Here is a 17,247-nt window from a genome sequence, read left to right as displayed (position 1 = left end):
TTTCTTCAAGACTCAATCCAATTCAAACATTATGAAATGCAAAATGGAGGATTTTCATTACATTAAATTGAAAAGTTTTTGCACAAACAAAATCAGTGCAGTCAAGATTAGGAGGGAAGCAGAAAACTGGGAAAGAATTTTTACAAGCAATGTCTCTGATAAAGGCCTTATTTCTAAAATATATAGAGAACTGAGTGAAATTATAAGAATACAAGTCATTCCCCGGTTGATAAGTGGTCAAAGGATTTGAACAGGCAGTTTTCAGATGAAGAAATTAAAGCTATATATAATCATATGAAAAAATGCTCTGAATCACTATTGATTAGAGAAGTGAAAATCAAACCAACTCTTGAGATACCACATCATACCTATCAGACTGGCTAATATGACAAAACAGGAAAATTAGAAATGCTGAAGAAGATATGAAAAAATAGGAACACTAATGCATTGTTGGTGGAATTGTGAACTGATCCAACTCTTCGGAGAGTAATTTGGAAATATGCCCAAATGGCTATAAGGGTATATCTATACTTTGACCCAGCAGTACCACTTTTAGGTCTGTATCCCAAAGAGATCATGGAAATGAGAAAAGGACCCACATGTGCAAAAATTTATAGCAGCTCTTTATGCCGGCAAAGAACTGGAAATTGAGGGGGTGCCCATCAGTTGGGGAATGACTGAACTAGTGGTGGTATATGAATGCAATGGAATACTATTGTGCTGTAAGAAATGATGAGCAGGTGAATGTCAGAAAAACCTGGAAAGACTTGAATGAACTGATGTAGAGTGAAGTGAGCAGAACCAGGAGAACATGGTACACAGCAATAGCAACATTGTACAATGATTGACTATAATGGACTTATCTCTCTTATCAATGCAAGGATCCACGATAATTCCAAAGGACTCATGATGGAAAATGCTGTCCACATTCAGAAAAAGGACTATAGAATCTGAATGGAGATTGAAGTATATTATTTGCTCCCTCTCTCTTTTTTTTGTTTCTTCCTTCTCTTGGTTTCTCCCATTGGTTCTGATTCTTCTTTACAACATGACTGATGTGAAAATAGGTTCAGTATCAATGTATATGTAGAGACTATATCAAATTACATGCTATCTTGGAGAGGGGGGAGGGGAGAAATGGGGAGAAAATTTGGAACTCAAAATCTTATGGAAGTAGGGGCGGCTAGGTGGTGCAGTGAATAGAGCACTGGTCCTGGAGTCAGGAAGACCTGAGTTCAAATCCAGCTTCAGACACTCAACACTTACTAGCCATGTGACCTTGGGCAAGTCACTTAACCCCAATTGCCCTCAAAAAAAAAATCTTATGTAAGTGAATGTTGAAAACTAAAAATAAATAAGTGAAAAGAATTAAATAGGAAAAAAAAAGACTTAGCCAATTCCCACCTTCTGTAGGAAGCCTTTTACAGACCCACCCCCTGCTGGTGTCCTTAAAAGGTTACACCTTCTCTCTACTCTGTGTGTATCTCGTGTATGTGTGTGTTTTTGTGTGCACAATTCTTTGTATTTTGTTTTCTCCATTAGATAAAATGTTTGCTGGCTGTCTTTTAACTCATATCCCACCTTTTTCAGGAGGCCTCTCCTGGTACCCACAGCTGCTTGTGCCTTCCCTTTTCAGATTACCTTCTTTTACTCCATATATATTTTATGGTACCTAATTATTTACATGTTGTCTCCCTCATTAAAACATAAACTCTTTGAGAGCAGAGAGTATTTTTACATTTGTATCCATAGTGCTTAGCACAATGCTGCGCTCATAGTAGGCACTTAATAAATGTTTGTTGTTATTGCTTTGCAATTCCTTAATTCCTGAAAGTTCTGATTCCCTTAAGGACTTTTTTTTTTTTTAGTATCAGGCAGATAACTTCATCAATTCATCCAGGGCATTCTGATCATGTTTTTGAATATGCTGCAAGCTGTTAACCATGTTACAGGTAGATTTCTCCTTTTTGCTTGGCACTAATCATCAGCCATAGAAGAAATAAGAAGGGGGGGAGTGGAGCCAAGATGGCGGTGTAGAAGCAGGAAAACTCTATGAACTCTCCCCATAACCACCTCAAATACCTATAAAATATGACTCTAAACAAATTTTAGAGCTACAGAACCCACAAAGTGAGAGAGAGAAACAAATCTCCTGCTGAAGGCATTCCAGCAGTCTGGCAGGAAGGGTCCATCACAGTACACCGGAAGCCGAGCCCAGCCCGTGTGAGCCCACGGTTTTAGCCCTAGGGTGGCCCTGACCAGCAGTGGCTGGAGTGGACTTCAGGAGAGTGGATCACCATCAGCTGTGGCAGTTTCCAGAATTATCAACCCATAAATTCCAATGACAAAGTAAAAGGTCAGTGTGGACTTTGTGGGAACAGGGAGACTGAGAATGGGGTCCGTCCACTGCCCCCGGGTGAGAAGGTGAGAAGTGGTGGAGGCACTGTGGCCATGCAGCCGCTGCCGTGTAGATGCTTCCGGAGCTCCTGGCCTGCAGCCTGTAGGGGGACCAAGCGACCACTCAGAGGGTAATTGCTCTGGCTTTAACCTGCTTGGATCTAGATTGTGGTCTTGGGGTGTGTGACCAGTGAGCCAGAGCATGTGGGGGCTATAGAGAGGGCACCCAACTAATGGCTCCGGCAGCTGCAAAAACCCCAGCAATTGGGACAAAATTATCCTCTCTGGAAGCAGAGTTCTCCTGTGGCAAAAAAGCTCAAAACTCATATAATTGAGTAGTAACATGAGCAAACAAAGAAAGCAAAGCAAGCACAGCAGTCAAACCTTAGATTCCTTTTATGGGGGACAAAAAAGATCAAAGCATGGAATGGGAGGAAGACAATGAAGTCAAAACTCCTGCATCAAAACCTTCCAAAAAAATATGAACTTATTACAGGCCATGGAAGAGCTCAAGAAGGATGTTGAAAATCAAGTAAGAGAAATGGAGGAAAAATTGGGAAGAGAAATGAGAATGATGCAAGAAAATCATGAAAAGCTAGTCAACAACCTGAGTGAAGAAAATAATACCTCAAAAAATAGACTAACTCAAATGGCAAAGGAGGTCCAAAAAGCCACTGAGAAGAATGCCTTAAAAAGCCAAATTGCCAGATGGAGAAAGAATTTCAAAAGATCACTGAAGAGAATAATTCCTTCAGAATTAGAATGGCGCAAATGAAAGCTAATGACTTTATAAGAAATCAAGATACTGTTAAACAGATCCAAACAAATGAAAAAATAGAAGGCAATGTGAAATATCTCACTGGAAAAACCACTGACCTGGAAAATTGATCCAGGAGAGATAATTTAGAAATTATTGGACTACCTGAAAGCTATGATCAAAAAAACTACTTAGAAATCATCCTTCAAGAAATTCTCAAGGAAAATTGCCCTGATGTTTTAGAATGAGAAGGCAAAATAGAGGTTGAAAGAATCTACCGATCACCTCTTGAAAAGGATCCCAAAAAGAAAACTCCTAGGAATATTATAGCCAGGTTCCAGAGTTCCCTGATCAAGTAGAAAATATTCCAAGCAGCCAAGAAGAAACAATTTAAATATTGTGGAAACACAATCAGGATAACACAGGATCTGGCTGCTTCTACATTGAGGGATTGAAGGGCTTGGAATATGATATTCCAGAGATCAAAGGAGCTGGGATTAAAACCAAGAATCACCTACCCAGCAAAATTGAGTATCATGTTTCAGGGGAAAATATGGTCATTCAGTGAAATAGAGGACTTTTCAAGCATTCTTGATGAATAACCCAGTGTTGAATAGAAAATTTGACATTCAGATACAAGAAGCAAGAGAAGCATGAGAAGGTAAACAGGAAAAAGAAATCATAAAGAACTTATCAAAGTCAAACTATTTACATTCCTACATGGAAAAATGATAATTGTAACTTATGAAACTTTTCTCAGTATGAGAATAGTTGAAGGGAATATAAATGTGTGTGTGTGTATATATATATATATATATATATATATATGTATATATATGTGTGTGTGTGTGTGTGTCTATATAGGAGGGTATATGTGCATATGAATACATATGTGAGTGTGTGTATATATATGTACAGGTATACATAGAGAGCACAGAATCAATTTAATAGGAAGAGATGATATTTAAAAAATAAATTTAAGAGGTGAGAGAAGGATATAATGAGAGGAGATAGGGAGAGACGAAATAGGATAAATTATCTCATATAAAAGAGGCAAGGGAAAACTGTTTCAATGGAGGGGAAGAACAGGAAAGCAAAAGGGAATGGTTCAACCTTACTCCCATTGAATTTGGCTTAAGGGGAATAACATACACACTAAATTGGGTATCTTACCTTACAGGAAAGTAGGGGGAAAGGGGATAAGAGGGAGGATGGTAGAAGGGAGGGCAGATTGGGGGGAGGGTAGATAGAAGCACACACTTTTGAAAAGGGACAGTGTCAAAGAAGAAAATAGAACAAGTGGGGGGTGGGATAGGATGGAGGGAAATATAGTCAGTCTGTCACAATATATCCTGTATGGAAATATTTTGTGTAAATACACATGTACAACCTTTATTGAATTCCTTATCTTCCTGGTAAGGGTAGGTGACAAGGGAAGAAGGCAAAGCATCTGGAATTCAAAGTTTTAAAATCAAATGTTTTTTAAAAAATATTATTATTTCCATGCAACTGGGAAATAAGATATGCAGGCACTGGGATATGGAGATCCATCTTGCCCTACTGGAAAGTAGGAGGGGAAATGGGGGAGAATATAGGAGAGAGCAGATTGGGGAAGGGGGTATTCAGTGGGATTGCTGTTTTGGGGTGGTGGGTAGGGGAAAGACGGGGAGAAAATTTGTAACTCAAAATCTTATGGAAATGAATGTTGTAAACTAAAAATAAACATAAAATGTATTTTAAAGAAAAGAAATAAGGAAAAAGTTCCTTTCTTCACCACCAATTGTCACTTTCTTTAATTGAGGCAATAATTGAATTTTACTTGTAAGAATTAACTAACTTACAGTAGGATTTATGATGAATGAATTACCAAGCTAGAAAAAGTGTCAAATACCCTATTTAGTCATCAGTATTTCATAATGATAGGTGAAGATAAGAAAATTTTTAGTCTCTGTTGACCTTGGACACTGATTTTGATAGGACTTAGCCAGAAAAGTAACAGGTGATGTGCTTAAAAGGGTTATCACAATTGGTCAGTGAAAAAGGACCAAAGTGAAAACCTAATTGAATTCTGCAAAAGGCACAGATGTGGTTAATTGAAATCAGAACCTCAGCTATAAGAGATTCTTCCAAATGGTTCATTTGAGCCAGTTTGAGCCAGTGCGATTCTGTAAGCAGATTTTGGGATTTCACGTACTTTGCTTCCACTGTATTCCCTTTACCTTCATGATACTTACTTGTAGTGTATGTTGTGAAATGAACAGAACACCAGGGATGTATAATTTTTACAGGAAAATGCCGATCTATACCAGAATTGAACTCTCTTTTCAGAGAGGTGATTATAACCAACTGATTGTAAATTGCTATAAAATAAAATAATGATCCTTTTCTTTTGTTTCCTTCTCTCCATAGCTGCTATTAACTTAGCAAAGCTGAAATTATTCAGACATTACTACGTATTGGTGAGTAAGAAATCTTAGCTCTATAAATGAAAACCAACTTGGGAGAACAAAAGTATTAAACGTTTTTTAGGTGGGCCTTAAGTTTCTATCCTTGTGTTTGCTATTAAAAAACACATGCGTCATCACTGAATCTGTACTCTTAGAATTTCATTTTTTAATGAAATTAAACAAACTTTTTTTTAATAAAATAGCAAATACCTGTTACTTGTCATCCTTGTCATTAAGAATAGAATATCATCAATCAGTATATTAAGTGCCTACTCTCTGTCATGTGCTGTGCTAGGAGTTGGGGATACAGAGACAAAAATTAAGCTGTCCTTGCCCTCAAGAAGCTTACATTCTGTTTATAAATACAATATAAAATTAAGCATAGAGAAAATCCATATAAAATAAACATGAGATGATTTGGGGGTGATAAAAAGCAGTAGCAACAGAGATAAGGAAAGACCTCATGTAGAAGGTGGTATTTGAGCTAAGCTTTTTTTTCTTTTTGGAGGGGGGAAGGCAGGGCAGTTGGGGTTAAATGACTTGTCCAAGGTCACATGGCTAGTTTAAGTGTTTGAGGCTGGATTTGAACTCAGGTCCTCCTGACTCCAGGGCTGGTACTCTATTCACTCTGCCACCTAGCCACCCCAGAGCTGAGCTTTTAAGGAAACAAAGGATTCTGAGATGCAGATATGAGGAGGAAGTGCATTCTAGACAGGGGAAACAGCCATTAAGCCATAGAGATTGAAGATGGAATGATTTTTCTCTAGATTTCACGATGCAGTTAAAGAAAATGAATTTCACTCTCTGGTGAAGAACTTTTTTTTTTGAGAATAGAAAAACTATTTGTAGCAGATTTCTTTTTAATCTTGAAAACAAGATAACAGATGAGAAATGGTTCTTAATTATAGCATTACAAACAGAGCTTGCTAGAAGTCATTCAGTTCACAAATGTTTCCTAAAAAGATGAAATTCCAGACCCTTTGTGGGGGTGGCAGGCAAGAGCCTTCTAGAATTGGTCTACTCATTCGGAAAGAAGTATTTTCTGAATCTTGCTATCACACCATCTGTGACTTTGGCATTGTCAGCAGCTTCAAATAGTTCATTTTCCTAAGCAAATGTAAGAATTGTAAACAGCAAATATGGCAGGGGTGGATGAACCAATTAGCTGTATTTGTTATTTTAAAAACCAAGTATGGAGACCATACAAACCCTCAGTTTACTCCCAGTGAGATTTGATGATTGTGTCGGGCATTGTGGTTAAATCCATATCACAGTAAGGTGTTGTTTAAATTCCCAGAGCAGTGTCTCAAGGCTCTTCCGTATCAGCAAGGGAAAGAAATTGAATATTTTAACTTCCCCTGAATGTGTCTCTCCCATATGTGGAGCATCAGTGTGTTTAACCAGGAATATGAGGATCTGAACATTTGGATTCTCTTTTGTGTTGCATTTTTTTCTGTTGTCACCATTGAAGAATCATTACAAATATATCTCTAAATCTGGGAATTGAAATTTATGTCTTGGGGACTGAAACCAAAGAAGGCATTATTTTCAACTGAATAGTAAGAAAGGGTATATTTGAATGAGATGGCAAAGGGATCATTTTAGAATTCAAATTGGCCATTCTTAAAATGTTTTGCACTCTTCTCTGGTTGCACTATGGTGACCACTTGTATTGCCTAGAGATAATGAAGTTATCGTTTCAAGTGTAACTGCCACAAAATCAATTCTTTTCTTTACCCTCTCACCCATATTTATTAACTGACATTATAAGTCTAAAGTGATATGCTCCAAATGGTGTTCTATAGTTTTAAATGCATTTGCGTAGAAAATAATGGCATTAATGTGTGTTGATTGTATTTATTTTACCTTTCCCTTTTTCTGTAGATTGTCTGTTACATTTATTTCACAAGGATCATTGCAATTCTCCTCAAACTTGCTGTTCCATTCCAGTGGAAATGGCTCTACCAGGTATGTAGTTGGCAGGAGGAAGTATATCAGACTTCTAATTAATTTAAGTAAATGAGTATAATGGCCTTTTCCTCCCTACCCCCAACACTCTCTCTCTCTCTCTCTCTCTCTCTCTTTCTTTCTCTCTCTCTCTTCCTCTTCAAGAAGAAAATCAGTTACTGCTCTATACTTTTATCTTATTACCTGAGGATAAGCTGCTAAGTTCTTCTTTTTCTAATTATCTTCAATTAAAAATCTCCTTTTGTCTGTGGAAGATGCTGGATCATATGGAAAATCTGAAAGTAATCGCATTATTGATTTACTTTTTAGTTTACAAAGATTTGAGAGGAGGGGAGGAGGGAGAGACAGATCTTAGGCAGAGAAAGAAAACTTAGGATGTGCCCTATATTTATAATTAAAGCTCCCCTCCCCCATGTACTAAAATGATTTTCCCCCTTCATTTATGGATTTACTTGCATAAAGTAGCCTTGATCCCTTGCCCCCACTAGCTCTAGTATCTTTTTAAAAAAAAATTTTTTTTAATTGGTGGGAATGGGAAAGCAGACTTCTCTTTCACCAATTTAGGGAATTCTTATACCAGTGAACAGCAGCAACAACTCTATAACCTAGTCCTTGGTTACACAGCACATAGCTAGGATGAATCAAAGATAGCACTTGAATTCAAGTCTCCTCGATCCAACTATCTATCTACTATTGCTACACTGCCTCTCATCATACCATGAAGTATAAATGTAATGCATAGGATAATTCCTGAGGGACCTTCTTACTTTGAGAAAGCAACACTAGACTTAATGGTAGGAAACATGGGTTCAAAGCTTAGTTCTGGCACTACACTATCAATATAACCAAGTTATTAATCTCTTTAGACTTCAGTTTCCTTGCCTATAAGATGAGGATAACTACGAATAAGTTAACTATTTGGAGCTACGAAAAACAGTTTTGAGAGAGATTTATTTTCCTTTAAAAAGTATACCTCCTGTTCATGAAATTCATCTTCTTGGAATAGTATTAAAAGTTGAGGCATTGGTGAAACTGCCTCAATAAAACCAGTGACCAGTGAACTTTGAGGCGAACAAAAGAATACAGACCAAGTGTGGGAAATGGGATTGTATGTTTGTATGTTTGATTCCATTTCTGTTCCAAGGATAGTTCTTGACTAATTCTTTTATGGGGGGTGCCTTTCATTTTGCAGCTACTGGATGAAATGGCAACTCTGGTGTTCTTTGTTCTAACTGGCTATAAATTCCGCCCAGCATCTGATAACCCCTACCTGCAACTATCTCAGGAAGATGATGATTTGGAAATGGAATCTGTGTAAGGAATCTCTATCCTCTTCTAAAAAAAAAAATCTATGTTTTCTTTGTCCATCTCAGTCCTCATTGGATAAAAATACCACAGTGTGAATTGGCCGAGTTAACCTATTTAGGTGCTCCAGAGGTAAATTTCCTCTATATTTGACAAAAAAGAAACAGATATTTAGACCTCAGTAGTTTGAAGTATTTGCCAAGCACTGCACAATTTATTCAGGGAAAACAGAGATTGCCTCTTTTAAGAATGATTGACATGTTTAGGCTAGTAGTTCCTTTTAGTAATTAATGTAATGTGTTTCTTGTGACAGTTAGGACTTGGAATATACTTGGACACTTTTGGTAGGTTCAAAACCATTGAATGGTTTCTATAGTAAATAGAAGAATGGCAGTCCTTTTCAGCTTCTGACTTTAGGAGCTGGTGACTGAAAATTCAAAAGTTTGTTGTTTGTATTAAATCTGTCAATTTTGCTTATTTACAGATATCATGTTGTCATGAAGTTAGGTCAGCATTCCTAGTTAATGCATTGGCATTACTTCATGCAACTGTTAAAGTGGACTTTTATGTTTAATATAGCAAGTGACTTTAAAGCTTTCATTTCAGAATGGAAATAATTGTAATTCATGGAGGGATTCTGAACTGAATTCTGATTTGTAGCCTTTCTAAAAAAAAAAAGATTCTTGTCAGTCTTTAGGGAAGTAAAAGGTATAGAACTCAGAAGGTACATCAGATAGTGTGTAATCCATACTTGGCAGGCTGGATCTTAGTTGATTTGTGGATTTGTAGGGGGTTAGCCAGAAGGCAGCCATATTTATATTCCATTTTATTTTACTTGTCAGATCAACAAGCATTTATTAAGTGCTTGCTATGTGCCAGAAGTTCTTTGCATGCAATGCTGGAAGCATTTTGACTTTTTGCACTTTAAGTGATGAGAAACAGCCCATTCATGATTATATATAATCCAAAGGATTATAATATGTGATGACTCCCTTTATGTTTATTACCACTACCAGAAAAATAATTCAAAGGGCATGCTGTACTCATAGGTCAGTAATACCACCCTTTTCAAAGAACCAACCATTTTTCTCTCCCTTGATTCTGAATGAACCAGCAATGAGGAGAAGCAAGGAAGACAGTAACAGGAAATTTGTTTGCAGAATTAGCAAAATCCTGCTAAGTGACTTTCCTGTTAAGGACCCACAAACTGGAGTCAATTTAATAAGCACTAGCATCTGCAGTCCACTGTGCTGACAGAATTTCAATTAGACCTCATCTCCGTGGCAACATATTGGAGAAGAAACTATCATCTCTGTAATACATTTTCAGGTTGCAACTTCAACTTGAATGTGAAAAAAAAATACTGTGTTGGAGTAAAGAGTTGGGAAATGGGATGATGGGGGCTTTTTATTCCACATGCTTTGTTGCTCACTGAATAGTAGTACTGGAAGAAACATCTAAGTTTTGTGATGTAAGTTTAGTTTCTTAAGGACATCCTTGTATCTTTCAACATATTGAGTTTGTTTCCCTTTGCCACTTTTTGATGGATAGAAGTGTAGATGTGATAATAGATACCTTAGGAGAAGGTGTGAATGTTCGTGTAATATGATGGTGCATAGGCATCAGTGGTCAGAAAGCTAAGCTGTGATTGGACAGAGAGGAGGATTAGTGTAAGCTAACATGTTCTGGCAAATTCACAGATGATAATAAATAGAAAAAGTCTGAGAAACATGAATTCACATATATTTGAGTCATCATTTGTATTCATGGTATCTCAGTTTACACTCCAGATAAAATGAGAGTAATAATACTAACCACCAGTTATTCTGCTAAATAATTTTAAATTATTCTGTAAGCCCTTCAGACATTAATTATTTGACTTCTTTTGACCATACTTAGTGAGTTTTTACCTTTCAGTGCCCCTTTTTTGCTTGGGATTATTAAATATCTGGATTTGAATTTAGCATGCTCCAAGGGTTCAGCTCATCTGGAGAAGACAAGGTACACAGGAGGTTCTCTGAGCTTTGATGTAGTGATCTAACGTACTCCCTCCAACATAGGTTGCATTCTCTGCCTCTAAGAAGTAAGTGAAAGTCTCTCCAGTATAAAAAAGATCCTTGATACTGTAACTGCAGAGTTATGCTACTTGAGAGTAGATGTTGCCACCAAAGAAATTATTAAATGTATATATATATATATATATATGTGTGTATATATATATATATATATATACACATACACTGGCTATTGTGGTGTGGTGTGGGTGATTTTTAATACCAAGTCACAGGACTTTGTCTTGTAAAAATGTAGTCTGTGAATGACAAGAGCGTTCTGTCCCTACATGCACCTTTATAGTTTGCAGTTAATGAGCCTAAAGAGCCTTAAATAAGAAAAGAATTTGACTGCTTCCCCCCCAAAAAAGATAAGAAAAGAATTGTTAATCTGGGAAAGTTCTCCCAGAGTTACTAAGAATTTCTTTCTTGAAAGAATTCTATGAATTTATTAGAGATGTCACAGCAGAAAAGGCCTAAATTCAGGTTCAGGTTATCAGTGCAATCTCTATTCATCTGAAAGAGACTGAAAAGACTAAATACAAACTTTCTATGAAAGAGAAGCAGCCCAGAGATATTATTTCCCTTTTCTGATTAGGGAAATGTCATTTCTAAATTACTTCTGTCTTAATATCCTAGAAATAACCCAAGCCAAGAGTGACCAGAGCTTCGTCTTAGAGAAGGGCTTGAGGTCAGTTCAGTTCAAGGAACACTTGTTGAGAACATACCAGATGCAAAGCCCTGATTCTGCAAAGATTTCAAAATGACCTCATCTCTACCTTTGAGACACTGATGTTCTCTTATGGACACAGGGAGGTATAAGACGAGGTAGAACGTGGCGGAGCAAAGGATGCAGGTGATCCTGAATGCTCTAAGAAAATTTGAGAAGGGAGAGAGCACTTTCATCTGGAAAGAATAAGGAAAGGGGTGTTAACTGAGGCAAAAGTCTGTTCCTGTCACTGAGGTAATTGAGGGAATAATAATACCAAGTGGTTAGTGGGAATTAAGTGAACCACACTGACTTCATCTTGTGACTCAACAGTGCCAGAGCTTAGGCGGATGACTGGTCCCAATTTGTTATGCAGTTGGCATGCATTGCTTAATAAATCAGTATGCTTGGGAGTTTGAACCTGTTTCCTCAGTCATTTCATGGAGTCAGGAGGACCTGAGTTCAAATATGACCTCATACACTTGACACTTAACTAGCTCTGTGACCTTGGGCAAGTCACTTAATCCCAATTGCCCTGCCTTTCCCCCTCAAAAAAGCAAACAAAAGAGAAGGAATGTATTTAAGACATGAGAGAAGGTCCTGTGTAAACACACAGAGGCAAGAGATGGAAAGGAACAGCTAGCAATCCATTTTGGCTAGAATATAGAGTTCCCTCCCCATAAAGTTCTTTTCTTTAGGAGTTAAGTTATTCTAAGGAGAGAGAGCATTTGCATCATTCTATCAAAAAAAAAATCTATCTTTTGCCAATCAGTTACGATACTCCCAACCCCCTATGACATTCTCCTCATATGGGCAAATTGGTTTCAAGCAATCTACTAGTTTTCTGTACTCACTAGTGGAAAGTCATCTACATGGGCCTGTAAGCACCCCGTAGATAATAAAAAACCTAGTATTTAGACTTGGCCTAAGCAGATTTTTACATATGAGCACTCCACAGCTTTTATGTGGTTGAGGTTCCTAGATGACCAGATTTGGACTTTATTTGAAGAGAAGAGTCCTTCCAACGGTTCCTTCCTTTGTGACAGACAACATCCTGAAGGCCCTTTGAGCTCTGATTTGTTGAGTGCTCCTCACTGCCTCTATTCCTCTAACCTGAGCTTCATTCACAGTTTTTGGAGGTTTTTCCCCTGATAACATTTTTCCTTTGTAGTTTCTCTCCTACCTCCTTAATGAAATTTTACTCTAAAAGTTCCTCTAACTGTCACATGACTGTGACATAGTCTATTTGTTGATATTATATCTGATTAGCTATAAGCCATTGGTCAGGAAAAGCTATATAGATATTTATTTCAGCCATGCCACTTGGTGGAAATCTTTTCTGTTCCCTGATTTCAGAGAGAAGAATCATTTGCTTTGTATGCAGTTATTAAACTACCAAACCAAATATGATGTCTCCCTATGAGAATATGTAACGATGGCATAATTATAAGTAACACTGATTTTCAGTCTTAGTCCCCATCCCCTCTTACTTCAGTGTTTTTCTCTGGGCTGAGATTCAAAGATGCTTCTAGTTTTCAGTAATGGAACTTGTCATTAAAAATTCAGTAAGTTAAAAAGTATTGAATGCAGTTTCAATGACTAGATTCAGTAGCCTTTACATTTAGCATGCATATTTATGGTGATCTGGATTATTTCTGTCATCCTGTGACTAAGAGCAGGGGGGAGGAAATGTTGAGCTTCTTTGCCACAGCTGGGAAGTGGTCTCCTTAGAGTTCTGCTTCCAGGCTACCATTCTCAAGACTCCTGTTAACCTCTTGGTGCCTATTGATTTCATTTGTTGTGAGAAGTGGAAGCAGGGGAATTGAAGTCTGATTTTGTAATCTGTTAACTATGCCAGGCTACATTTGAATCCAGAGGACGTTCTATATTTGGTTGTAGAAACAACTATGTTAATTACTTAGACTAAAGCCAGTGTTGGCAGTAACATAGTGAAATTTGGATCACCAGACTGAGAGTAAGGAGATCTAGATTCTAATCTTGTCTTTTCTGTTAACATTTATGTGGCCTTGAGCAGGTTGCTTAAACATCTCAGGGCCTTATTTTTCTCAGTTGTAAAGTGGAGGGAGTAGGAAGTGATGATGGAGTAGATAACCTCTAAAGTTTCTTCCAATGAAGCAGTTATAAGATTCTACACTAGGGGTCTCTTCTTTAGATACCAGCTTTACAATGACAGTTATGGCTAATCTATTAATTTAATCATTAGCACAATGGAGAGAACGCCAGGCTTGGAGTCAGAAATACCTGGCCTTAGACACTACTAGCTGTGTGACCACTGGGCAAGTCACTTAACCCTGTTTGCCCCAGTTCCTTATCTGTAAAATGAGCTGGAGAAGGAAATGGCAATCTTAGTTTTTTGGTTTGTTTGTTTTGCTTTTTAGAGAGGGGAAGGCAGGGCAGTTGGTGTTAAGTGACTTGCCCAACACGGCTAGTAGTGAGTGTTAAGTGTCTGAGGTCACATTTGAACTCGGGTCCTCCTGACTCCAAGGCCAGTGCTCTATTCACTGCACCACCTAGCCACCCCTGGAAATGGCAGTCTTTTGCCAAGGAAACCCCAAATAGGATCACAAAGAATCAGATGCAACTGAAAAACAACTGAAAACTTACAGCGACAATTATGGCATATCTATTAATTGAATCATTTGCAAAGCTTTTTGTCCACTTCACCATGAGTACATTTCTTACTACCTTGGAAAAGCAGGCTGTTCAGTTATATAAAGAATAACAGATGGCTATTGATGAGCTGCCCCACAGATCCTTTGAAGTCTAGTTCTCTGTACCATGGCCAGCTGATCCTTTGCCTGTTTGGTCACTTTGTCATTTGCAGCCAGAGTGGAATGAGTTGAAAGAGAAGTATGAAGCAGAGAAGTTGCTGAAAATTCCTAAGTTCCTTATTGAGATCTTTGGAATGCTAATATAATCTTGCCTTACTTCTCCTTGCTGAGGCAAGTCTGTTTGTTTTAACCATGCGGATGTACTGTGGTTTGCAGTTAGCATCAAGAGAATCCTTTGGAGACCCACTTGGAGTAAAATAACAGCGGGTCATATTTAACACACTTTAGGCTACAAAATGCTATTTTCACAGCCTTGTGAGGTTGGTAATGCTTAGAAAGGGCCAATTGTGGTTAGTTTCTTAAAGGTTTGCTGGTAAAATAGGATAATGTGAGTTATAGATTTCATGCTACAACATTCCCACAGTGATGGATTTTTAACATCTATTTCATTTTGACAGAGTAGGTTATCCGTAGAGTGTAAGGGAAGAGGGGAGAGAAGGTAGAAAAGGAGAAAAAGTTTTCTGTGTTGTAGCACCAGAAACTTGGCAAACAGAGCTTGGAATATGCACTGTTTATTTATGTCAGCATGCGTTGGTCTTCTCTTTATTTTTTTTTTTAATTTTTTAAACCTTAGCAACTTTTTTTTTTAACCAGGTTATCATAACCCAAGAAAAACTCAATCAACTTTAGATTGCATTTTGTTTCTGAGTTAAGTACCCAAGGAAAAGTGAAGAAAGTATACTAGATATCAAAAGGTTTGTTGTATTTCCCAGTATCCCAGTCAGGATGTTAAGCAGAAGCAACATTGTATGTATTGTGTGCTCTCAGAGAAATGTGTGAACTCTTTCTGAACAAGGTCAGCCATTACATGTGAACCAGCAGAGAGGAAATGATAATGATTATATCAGTGGGATTTTTTTCTGCTTTTTAGAAAGATGTCTGTGATCTGCAGGGCTGTATTCATTATTGCTAGCATCTACAGTAAGATTTTTAGTTACTTTGTTACCAAAGGTAGAATTAATATAGGAAGAATAAAAATTCCATTATAAGATACTTTTGCCCTTCTCTAAAAGATAAAGTAGTCTGGGCCTGTTAAGACCTCTGGGGAAGTATTCTCTCCCCTTTCAAAATTTCTACCCATAATAGTGATGGCTACAGCCTTAGGTTAGTGACCAAATAGAGCTTCTCCACTCCAGGTGACCAGCTTCTTCCCTTAGCTGGACCGACAGATTTTGTTAATTCAGCCAACACTGTTCAAGAATCTTTGGGGGGTAAAATAAGCTCCAAATGGATATATTATTTAGACATAAAAGGTAGTACCATAAGCTAGTTAAGGGAATATGGAAAAAAATTATCTGTCTGATTTATGGATAAGAGAAGTGTTAATGACCAAAAAAGATCACGGGAGGTAAAATGGATAATTTTGTATTATTGAAATTTAAAAGTTTTTGCACAGATAAAACCAGTGAAGCCAAAATTAGAAGGAAAGAAGGAATCTGGGGGGAAAATTTTACAGCAGATTTCTCTGATGAAGGTCTCATTTCTCAAATATATGAAGAACTGAGCCAATTTTATACAATTAAGAGCCATCCTCCATTTGATAAATGGGTCGAGAGATCTGAACAGGCATTTTTCAGAATAATAAATTAAAACTATCATTAGTCACATAAAAAATTCTCAGACTCACTAAGAATTAGAGAAATGAAAATTAAAACAACTCTGAGGTACTACTATCTTATACCTGTCAGATTGGGTAACATGACACAAAAGGAAAATGACAACTGCCGGAAGGGATATGGAAAAATAGGCACAGTCCAGCCATTCTTTTTTTTTTTTTTTAAAGCAATTGGGGTTAAGTAACTTGCTCAAGGTTACACGGCCAGTTATTATTTCTGGGTGTGGTGCTGAGTATCTGAGCCCAGATTTGATCCAGGTCATCCCGACACTGGAGCCGGTGCTCTTACTCGCTGAGCCACCTGGCCGTCCCTAAGCAATTGGGGTTAAGTAACTTGCTCAAGGTTACACGGCCAGGTGTTTCTGGGTGGGTGCTAAGTGTCTGAGCCCGGGATTCGATCTCCAGGTCTTCTCAACACTGGAGCCAGTGCTCTTACTCGCTGTGCTACCTGGCCGCCCCTAGTCCAGCCATTCTGGAGAACAATTTGGAAGTATGTTCAGTATAAAACTCTGAATATCCTTTGACCCAGTAATATTGCTACTAGGTCTGTATTCCAAAGAAGAGGAAAATGACCAATATGTACAAAAATATTCATAGCAACTGTTTTTGTAATGGCAAAGAATTGGAAATTGAGGGAACACTCACCAAATGTGGAAACAGCTGAACAAGTTGTAGCACGTGATTGCAATGGAATACTATTTTGGTATAAGAAATGAGCAAGATGGTTCCAGAAAAACTTGGGAAGATTTATATGAGCTGATATAAAGTGAAGTGAGCAGAACCAGGAGAATTTTATATTTAATAATGCAAAGATGATCAATGTGAAATGTTAGGTCCTCTGATCGGTACAATGATCCAGAACAACCACAGTACTTATGATAAAAAATCCATCTCCAGAGAGAGAATTGAAGAGCTCTGAGTGCAGATTGAAGCTTTTTTTTTTCCAGCTTTTTTTCCACTTCATTTGTCTTGCCATTTTGTTTTTGGGTTGTTGTTTTTTTTTTTTTGGTAACATGGCTAATTAGAAATGTTTTGCACACCTTCAATAATGGATATTGTATTAATTACCTTCTCAGCGAATGGGAGGAGTTGGAAGGATATTATTTGGAACTGAAAATAAAAATTACAAAATTTTTTGAAGATGAA

The 17,247-nt window shown here is 37.6% G+C and overlaps 2 protein-coding genes across 5 annotated transcripts in view; one reads left to right on the top strand and one right to left on the bottom strand.

Moving 5' to 3' along the window:
* Positions 1-7,981, bottom strand: part of TOR1A (torsin family 1 member A) — a 381,690-nt gene extending 373,709 nt beyond the window's left edge. The window contains exon 1 of the mRNA XM_069069392.1: positions 7,978-7,981. The gene's annotated coding sequence lies outside the window, so the exon portion shown is untranslated. The remainder of the gene's footprint in view (positions 1-7,977) is intronic.
* The window catches only part of GPR107 (G protein-coupled receptor 107), a 94,418-nt gene that overhangs the window by 64,160 nt on the left and 13,011 nt on the right, over positions 1-17,247 (top strand). For 3 of the 4 annotated variants that reach the window (XM_069069384.1, XM_069069386.1, XM_069069387.1), the window contains 3 exons: positions 5,564-5,613; positions 7,486-7,569; positions 8,762-8,883. In XM_069069384.1, the coding sequence (XP_068925485.1) occupies positions 5,564-5,613; positions 7,486-7,569; positions 8,762-8,883 (256 nt within the window). Of the gene's footprint in view, positions 1-5,563; positions 5,614-7,485; positions 7,570-8,761; positions 8,884-9,988; positions 12,055-17,247 lie in introns of those variants that run through there. The other variant, XM_069069388.1, reaches the window with a different exon arrangement.

Source organism: Petaurus breviceps, unplaced genomic scaffold (assembly GCF_028583685.1).
Source record: "Petaurus breviceps papuanus isolate PSGF00001 unplaced genomic scaffold, PetGlider_PUasm1.0 90779, whole genome shotgun sequence".
NCBI classification, from domain to species: Eukaryota; Metazoa; Chordata; class Mammalia; order Diprotodontia; family Petauridae; genus Petaurus; species Petaurus breviceps.
Note: the sequence above shows the minus strand (reverse complement) of the source record. Positions and strands in the feature narration are given on the sequence as shown.